The sequence below is a fragment of the Primulina huaijiensis genome, chromosome 8 (assembly GCF_012295235.1).
Source record: "Primulina huaijiensis isolate GDHJ02 chromosome 8, ASM1229523v2, whole genome shotgun sequence".
NCBI classification, from domain to species: domain Eukaryota; kingdom Viridiplantae; phylum Streptophyta; class Magnoliopsida; order Lamiales; family Gesneriaceae; genus Primulina; species Primulina huaijiensis.
In genome coordinates this window covers 15,372,938-15,382,588 of record NC_133313.1, presented here as the reverse complement: position 1 = coordinate 15,382,588, position 9,651 = coordinate 15,372,938, and the positions used below count along the sequence as shown (strand labels likewise).

The 9,651-nt window shown below is 35.4% G+C and overlaps 1 protein-coding gene across 2 annotated transcripts; it reads right to left on the bottom strand.

The window, feature by feature from the left end:
* Nucleotides 1-206: 206 nt before the first annotated feature.
* Nucleotides 207-9,605, bottom strand: LOC140982661 (uncharacterized). Of its 2 annotated transcripts, none has more exons than XM_073449292.1 (19): nucleotides 9,413-9,605; nucleotides 9,017-9,131; nucleotides 8,637-8,864; nucleotides 7,993-8,079; nucleotides 7,477-7,566; nucleotides 7,257-7,383; nucleotides 7,071-7,168; nucleotides 5,534-5,702; nucleotides 5,321-5,442; nucleotides 4,867-4,995; nucleotides 4,696-4,794; nucleotides 4,554-4,611; nucleotides 3,816-3,891; nucleotides 3,605-3,734; nucleotides 3,063-3,220; nucleotides 2,748-2,820; nucleotides 2,294-2,488; nucleotides 1,723-1,816; nucleotides 207-1,141 (listed from the first exon to the last, which is right to left on the bottom strand). In XM_073449292.1, exons 2-19 carry the CDS (start codon nucleotides 9,089-9,091, stop codon nucleotides 324-326), a joined length of 2,826 nt encoding a protein of 941 aa, XP_073305393.1. In that variant the 5' UTR covers nucleotides 9,092-9,131; nucleotides 9,413-9,605; the 3' UTR covers nucleotides 207-323. The 2 variants fall into 2 exon arrangements, with proteins under 2 accessions (XP_073305393.1, XP_073305394.1); XM_073449293.1 differs by lacking the exon at nucleotides 9,413-9,605 and adding an exon at nucleotides 9,307-9,325.
* Nucleotides 9,606-9,651: the final 46 nt, after the last annotated feature.

Genomic DNA, 9,651 nt, shown 5'->3' with positions numbered 1-9,651 from the left:
ATCGATCAACATATAAAGGACAGAACCCCGCCACGCCTACTGTTATATTTTCAAAGCCCCCGGTCGACACTGAAGGTGGAGGTTTAAAAATGCAAGTATCCAACGTCTGGAATATGATTNTAAAAAAAAAAAAAAAAAAAAAAAAAACCCTTCACACCCACCCGTTGTATCAAAAAAAAATAAATAATAAATAATAAATAAATATATAAAAATTCAAGTATGTAATTCATTTAAATTCCATTATCTGTATTAAATTTGTATCATGCAAAACCAGATCAACAAAAATAAATATGATCAAAAAAATATACACTATAAGATGCTTCTCAATTAATCAAAGGGCTAGCCACATCTACCTCATTCTCATGTATCCTCTCTGTAAATCTGTAAAAATCTGCAGGCAATGGAATATCAAGTTCTGAACAAATTAACTTCATCACCTTTGCAGTCACACCTCCCAAGTTCATTTTATTCAAAGTCACAGAAATCGCAAACCGGTTGTTTATGTCGCAATATCCGGTTGAACCTCCCATGCCCGAATGGCCAAAACCGATTAATTTACCATCCTCCGAGTAAGATCTCTTGAATCCAAGCCCAAATTGCCCATTCGGAAGTGTCAAACCCTCGTATTCTCCAACTCCCATGAATTGATCGTGAATGTTACTGTTAGTAAAAAGCTTCGTAGTTCTAGAATTGCTATGATAATCAGGTAACGAGCCATTGGAGGTGGTGTCATTGCTCGGAACCTGAGAGTAGTTATTGTCACTCAACTTTTTAGTGGAGCTACCCCTGAAACACGTCCGTTTCTTGGAGGTTCTTGGAGACGAGAACTTGGGAATGTGCAGATGGCTGCCGAGTGGGGGCTTGGTGGAAGAAGAATGTGGCGGTGGAATGGCACCTTTATCGACAAGAGCTGCATAGTAGCGTGCCAAGGCTCGAGCTGAGCAATGTGCATTAGCAGCAGGTATGATGGCACGGCGTGCGTTAAGTGTGTTGAATAAGGCAGGAAGAGTGGATGCCATTTGAGAAACATCTTGTATTTGGTTCTGAAAGGTGGATGGTAGGTCTGGACGCTTACTGATTTCTGAAAATTTGTGTATTTCGTCCATATCTACGGTAAGCGTGGCAAGTCGAGATTCCACACCTACGAGAAAGAAACTATACGGTTAGGCTATATGCCGGAAAAAAAAGGACAATTTCAAGCTTATAATTTTGGCAAGGGAGAAGTTAATATCTTGTCCCCAAAATGGAACAAACCCAGAGGCAAAGAGCGCAGTCGAATTCTGGGATCGCCCATGCTTTTAACAATTACGCAAATATAAATAGATGTAAAAAATTAACAAACTAACGAGTGACTAAAAAATTAGTAAACCGAATGTTCCAACCCTCAAGGTTCAGAAAAACCTCCCATGCCATAGCCATTACCATTTATAACTCCACCGAGGTTTAAAAATACTATGTTTTGAATTGAAAAAATAATTTGATCCTCAGTTAAGGGGTGATGAGATGGTACCCTAAGGGCATTACCCCAATGATTCATGGAAATTAATTTATCAATACAAGTGGGATGTTTTGATAAGTATTCACTCCTAGATACACCCTTCTGGGTAGTGTGAAACATGAAATTTCCCTTCAGTCAAGATATTCAATTGAGTCAGCAAAGATGGACATAGTGTATCAAGAGCACAAGTGAGTGTGAGCAAAACAGTTGATCAATGGACATGCCTGGAGGAATTCCAATGTATAGCTCGCCATCTATATTAAGAGGACGAATAAACACTTCTTCAAGAATCTCCTGAAACTTCTTTTGGGAGGCATACTGCACAACGAGAATGATGACGATATTTTATTATCTCCATATCATGCCAGTTCAAATATTGACAAGTTTATATGCAGTATATCAAGGCATATAAACAGAATATGCAAAAGGATCCACCACAATCCTTTTTTCTTATAGATTTTTAGCAGTATTGCGACAAAATCCATTCAGCAGATCGTTTCAAAATCTTTCTAAGCCATATAACTATTTACTAGTGGATATATAATCATGATTAGGCATGATAATTACAAGTTTTTTCCTTCATTTCCCCATCTACATACATTTAATATGTCAAATAAATAGAACTTTGAATGTAAGGGTCATAATATGTGAAACGTTTGCTGCTAAACAAATCAGGTATATCAGGCATTTGATGGCATTTAAACCTCAACCTGAAGTAACTCGAAAAAGAATAAAGATCCATTTTGGATGAGACCAGAATTTATATGCTTTTCGTTTTAAAAAGATCTGAAATACCTCAATAATACCGCCACATAGCCATCCAAAAGATAAATAATGGTACAACTGCTGATGACCGGGTTCAGTCTCTGGTGCCGCTTCCGTAATACAGTTCAGACACTCATCCCAATCAGTCATTAGCAACGGATTTTCACGTGTCAGACTGGCCAAGGCATTGTGTAACCCAGACGTATGATTAAGTACATGATGAACCTAATTTTGCATAAATAAAAAATATATATTTACATTTTGTTCAATTATGCTAAACATAAACAAATAAAACAAAACAGGAGTTCTACTTGGGAATTGTAAACTGCATCTTACTTTTGTCAATTAAAAGGTTGGAGTTCAGAAACTTCAGATTTTCTAATTACCATCTTCGTTATTTTTCTCAACGACTACAAGTTTTGCCATAAATAGATGATATACTTCAATAGCATCGGCAAAATTAAACCGCAGCACAAAAAGTTACCTTAATTTGATCTTTTCCGCTGGATCCAAAGTGAGGCCAGATATTTGCAATTTTTTCCTCGAGATTCAGCTTCCTGCGACGAGAACTTGAGATATGGAGTTTGGGATGCTTTATGATTTAAAATATTTGATTTGCATTATTATCACTAGTTATAATTTTCTGTAAAATGACAAGTATTTGATCCCCAAATCACGGTGATAATCCATTAAACTATTTAAGTGACAAATATTAAGTGACTAGTACAAAATATTCAAAGCACAATCACTTAAGATTTTCCTTGCAAGGGACAACAGAAGCACGGAAGCTTTTGCGTACCCGTTATCAATTAGGCAATGTACCATGCCTGCCGTGATCCCTTTTGATACAGAAAAAACAGGGAATAAACTGTCCGGTTGAACAGGCCGAGGATCATATCTTCCAAGCACCCCAGCAGCCGTGTCAATAATTACTTCTCCATCTTTATAGGCACATACCTATACATTTTCAAAACAGAAATGAAGGCCTGTCAAAGAAGCCACGAGAATTTATGAAGAGTCAAATCAGCCTTCTCAATAGAAGAAATAGACAAACTGAAATATTGTGTCGGACATACTAACAAATTAGTCATTCATTGTAAAACAAATGACATAATTTTTGCCGAAACAGAATTTTTTTCAGAAATTTTCATGTTATCATATAAAAATAAACAAGAATGTACTAGGATAAATCCTATATCTTGTTAATCTCTTATACACTATTCCAAAGCTCTAGATGAACGCAGATATCAATCCTCTGTCAAGTAACTACCAAAAGCACTATCTATGGGGAAAAAAATGATTAGCTGTCTTTCGGACATGTCATGAAGCAGTAGTATGCACCTGGATCCCAAGTACTTTATCAGCATTCCCAAGATCAACTAAGAGCCGCCTCAACTTGTCTTCAACATTAGATAAGATCGGAGTGTCATGGATCCATCGTGCATTAAATGCTGGACCATTGTTTAGGTTGCTGAGAGAAGTTACACAAACAGCAAATGAGGCAAGCGACCTTGAAATTATTAAAAAGAGGGAGAGAGAGAGCAAAGCTTACGATTGCAAAACGGATTCAGCAAATGGTCTCATGATATCCACATATACTATGCGTACATTCATGGATGATGAAAGCCCTGATATCCATGCCGTTTCCCAAATTCAGGAGAAATTTATAGAGAAAAATTTATATAATAATTATATGTGCATCGTAATCTTTTTAACTTAATAATAATTTGCTAAACTTACAAAATAAATAGAAACCATGACTTTTTTTTTTGAGCCGGCAACTTTTTAAAACAAGAATATTGTTTCTTATTTTTCTTTAATTTAAAAAATAATTAAATATCATCTCTAATTTATCTAATTAGATCTAGAAGTTTGTAATTGCCTTATCATACTATAATAAGAATAAAAAATCACGAAGTGTTGTTGATACTTGTATACTTCCTTAGCTGTCACACCCCAAAACTATATAAATTTAAATTGACTAATTGTTTTCTATATTTAGGGCTTTGATTTGCTTCTAAATTTATTGGCATACTAACAATATCATATAATTTATTTACTCCTCTTTTATTAATATTTTGCTTAGTTCATAACATGATAACAGAATAATTCAACTTTATTAATATGCACATGATTTTTTAGTTGATGCTCATTTAATCCTAGATTACTATGTAAATTAAATAAATTATATATTTAGTGTATTGATTTTAAATATCTCCTTTGTCGATAGAATTTACGTGGTCCAGATGCTATTAATATATAGAGATTATACTATATGTATGTGTTCCACCTCTCAGGAGATTAATTACTCTGCCAAAAATAATGATATCACCAGGAAAAGCATCGACCTGAAGAAATGTTTGAAATATCTTAGAAACTAATTAGAAAAGATAGCTCATCGATATGTTGATAGTAGCAAACCGAAAACTTACAGGATTAAAACGTTTCATTTCTTTCTTATTGAGTTTCATCTTGTCTTGCACAATCTTCATGTTTCTAGCCCTTTGCTCAGCCAAGATTTTCATGTTTTGCTAGTCCAATGAGTAAAGTTCATTGAGTACACAAGTGGAAAAATCACATTATAACAAAATGTGCTAGCTTACAGGAGCTTCATTGGCCACAGTTGAGGTGCGGAAGAACACATTTGCTATCTCCATCATTTGCTCTGGAAGGTCCAACCGCATCTTTAGTCCCATTTCTGCAAAGGAAGACAAAAGTGCCACGTAATCACCCTGCAAGAGAGAAAGGGTGTTTTGTGATGTACAAGTTAGAAAATTCAATAGCAGCACAGTTCCATGCAAAAGGAGGAATGAAAGTATCAGGGGATGGTTATAGATTGGATGGTGCTTTCTAATCATTTATGAGCTTCCACGTGTCAATTAATAAAAAGAACCACAATAAAAGGATAGTGTAAAAGGTGGAAGGCATTTGACTTAGCCATACAATTGAAGTTTCAAGTATCGAGGGATAGTTATACATTGGATTGTGCTTTCTAATCATTTTGGGCTATTACGTGTTAGCTAATATAAAGAACTAAAATAAAAGAATAGTACTAACCTCGGCAGATGCTAGAAACATTTTTGCCAGTGCTTGTGTCATACTTGCTGATAGATGCTTTGTAAGACCAAAATCTAACAAAATTGGTTGATGTGGAGGAATCTTGCTCACAAGGAAATTTCCTATTTTACATCCCATAAACAATGAACAAATTGTGGACTATTTGGAAAAATAACATACATACATGTAAAAGATAGAGGGAGCAGAGAGTACCAGGGTGAGGATCACCATTGAAAAAACCATCAACATAGATTTGATGGGCATAGGCGCGTGTAATTTCCTCCACAAGTTTTTGTTTGTCCACACCAAGTGCTTCCAATGATTCTGAGTCATTTAGTCGTACTCCATCCATATACTCTAAAATGAGGACCTTCTCAGTTGACTTAACGAAAAATAGAGTGAAAAGTTAATACAACTCCCTTCACAGTAAAATGCAGGAAAAAGCAAAAATTGAGGGTGGGTGGGGTCTTCAGTAGAAAGGAACATTTTCCCACACCCAGAGAACTATATTCAGAACAATTTGTACATAATAAATGAAAACAACTAACATTTTATTGAATCTCATGAACTACCTTTGTAGAGCAGTTGAAACCAATTGAAAAACTACAAATATGGTATCACAATGTTGTAGCTGCCATCCGGTTAGGTATTAACCATTCACCGACTTTTGCTAACATAATAACATATTACAAAAGGAAGTAGATTTATACTCCTATTTTCTTTTTCCGTGGAGGCATGGAGCTTCAATTTGATTGATAGAGATACCTAGAGAGCATTTTTGGTCTGTCTAAGGCATATAAATACAGAAGTTCTTAAATGTAGAGTAAGCCTAGTAAATTCAAGTTTTTACCATCACAAGATAGAAAGAACAAATTCAACAAAGCTTAAAGAATAATTCAGTGTCTTGCTATTTCTGAAGAAAAAACCAACTCCAAGCCACCTTTCCTAAATAATCTGTTTAATTGTACTTCCTATCTAAGTTGTACTTCAAACAAAAATAAAAAATATTATTTATCGTGGCCTTTCAAGAAAAACCATTGGCAATAAACTCAAAGATGATAAATCTCACTTATGATGCAGCGCATCACTCATTTTATCGTTAAAACCATTATTTTGATTTTAAGTTTGACAGAGCAAATAAGGCAAATCACATTGTATCCTCAGCAATTACATCTCTTTCTATCTTCTTATACATTTTTTCCCTTAACATTTGATACAAGTGTACAAGTAAAATTTGAATATTTTCGATAATAAACAGCTAAATGGGATCCTCTCAAAGTTTGAATCCCCGGTGAAGACTAAGTTCATATCAAAGAAAAAAAGTGCTCACAATTAGGCTCATCAGCTTTTGAACCTCACAAGTCCGCAAATTTCAAGCTTCATCATAATACTCGAGGAAGCTAACAAAACAATTGAGCAGGCTCAACTCATATTGAACCTGCCACCCACACAGACAGTGGTGCACTTGTCGGTAGGCACTTGAAAAGTGGTTTTGTTGTGCTTCATTGCTATAGGTAGGGCAGGTTAATTTTTTCATTGCCTCTAATAACAATCACAAAAAGAAAACGCTTTTTTACAAAAAAATTGTGAATCTAAATCTTTAACACTTTGAAAAAAAAAAAAACAATTATTTTGTATTCACTACTGTCATTGAAAATTTGACAAGCAATCATGATTGTTTAGTTCCTCAAGGAAAAGCACCAATCTATGTAGACCAGAATTTCATCTCAAAGATTTAGAAAAAAAATACCATAATAACTTCTGGAATTAAGACGTCCACACGATTTATATTGTCATCACCATGGTTACTTTTGCAGCAAAGATTCCTTGAAACTTTCCGAGTATTTTCTACACAAAAAGGAGAAGCAACATAAGAGTTAAATGATACTGCAAGTGCAAGACAAAAGATACAACTAAATGCAGAATTCACACCTACCAGCCTCATGGTTGAAGTCAAGTTCCTTGGGTGCTTCTTTGCACCACTCATCTATCATGGGATTGAAGTTATACTGTGGTTCTGCCCAAGCAATCCAATCAACTATAGACTTGGCATTTCTCAAATCCTGCAAAAGTGAAAGTTTGCAATAATCCTTTTATTGTACAGCACATTACTCAAACAGCATCCTAACACCCCAAGAACAAAGGTCTATAATGACCTCTAATATAATTTCCTTAATGCCCTCATGTTGAACTTTAACAACTACTTTTTTCCCATCCATCATGGTAGCCCGATGAACTTGAGCTATCTGCATAAAAGATCAAACAGATCATTATGTACATCCAGCATATAAATCATTCCGCCACAGTCAAAAATGGAAACAACGATAGGCAAAATAATATTTATGTTCATAAAAGATAAAATGAAAAAATATCAGAATGACCACTAGTCCTGTATCTGGGAAAAAAGTAGATATCTGTAGAGAACTTATTTATTCATGATCTTTCTTAAGACACTAGGAGAACAGCTTCAAATGATCAGCAGAACTACTCTTGTCTAAAAATCTCCATCACGAAGAACAAGTACAAAGTTGTCACAGTAATGGTATAATATCCGTTCCTTTCTACTAACAAAAAAATGATTAATTGTACTTCAACGTGTTATCAAAAAGCAATAATCTGCATCCACAGTTCCTTGGTTCTCTCAGACAGTAATATTTGCACAAGGGTCTTACTGATGCAGTTGCCAGAGCAATTCTATCGAAATCCAAGAAGAGCTCGTCCATGGATCCCCCTAACTCTCTTGTGATAGTTTGACGAACCTGCATAAAAGAATCTAGTTATAGGTTTCCCAAGAACATTTGCACAAATTTCACCATTTGAGGGTAAAACTGATTTATTTGCTCAAATTTTTATCTCACAATGGTAAGCATATTCATATACATCCAAAAAAAATTATAAAAAAAAAATAATAGATGAGATGGCTAGGATTGGTTTCCCCAATCATGCAGGTTTGGCCTATCCACTTTTTATCACAACAAATTTCCACTCTCATTTAAACTCAAAAAGCTGTTTTTCCCCACAAATTTTTGAGGCAGTGTAGCCATAAAAAATGTAGATATCTGTGGTACAACAACAATATAACCAAAACAAAAATGCATATTTCTGATAGCCATCATATGGGAGAGTGACATGGTATATATGCAAATTCCTGGTAGAAAATTTTGGTGCATTCATGGATGTCGAGGATGGTGACTACAACCTCTAATAACTTGTGATCTTCTTGATTTGGCATACCTAAATTTTAGTTAGAGTGGAACCATGCTCATCTTCCACTAACTTTCACAAAACCGATAAATGTTAAAATCAAAGTAATCACCTCTTCTAAAGGGCGAGGAGGAAGAGAATCCTGCAGCTGTTTTAAAAGCCGAATATAGGCCTGGGGAAGCACATCAGCTCGTGTAGATAGATATTGCCCAAGTTTCACCCACAAACCTTCCAGCTCAACTATCAAATTAAGAACACGCCTAGCATTACGTTCGTGAGCTTTCTCCCAGAGATCATCACTGTCAGACTTTCGAATCCATTTCTCCCTCTGTTGCAGAGCCTATAGATAAAAAAATAATACAAAAATGAGAGGAAATTGCCTCAGGATTATGAGGCATTAAAACAGAAAGAAAACAAAGCAAAGAAAATGGTTTCCATTTCGCAGCATGAGTAAATAATCAGGTCGAGGTAACCGAGAGAAGCACACTGTACCTTATAGTCGAGGTAAATTACAACAGCTAATGTAAAAACCTTGGCACGCCTCTTGTAAATGCTTCCCAATCCCATCAGAACACTAGTTCACAGCAAAGTGGAGATTCTTCTGATACTATATTCACAAACATCACATATAATTCATCAGAATTGAAGACATCACTATCCATAATTCCGGATAAACCAAAAAACATGATAATCATAACCCGAGAACTTAAACAAGCATTCCCAGGAACATCTCATGAACAAACAGATTCAATCCAACAATTTGATTTTAAAAAACAACTCACTAATAGCCAATGAACGTGAATGCAATCATCATTTACCTCCAAAATACCACAAAACAAATCTTTTTTTTTTCCAAAGTAAATGAAAAGGGTTATCATCGAAGCTCACCAGGAAAAGGGATTAAGGAAAGAATCGGAATTTAGAAATCGAACGCGTAAGAGAATCGGATGCGAAGCGCACAAGAGCGTGAATCCTCGAAATAATCGGTGGAGCAGCAGTATTTAAAGAATGTCGCCCGTGCTGGTGGAGATTTGGTGGGTACGCTTTCGGCCGACGTCTCCATTTATTGGTGAACGCTAGGTAGTGAAGTTTCTGCTTAACGACTTTTCAATTTCTTTTTTTCCTTT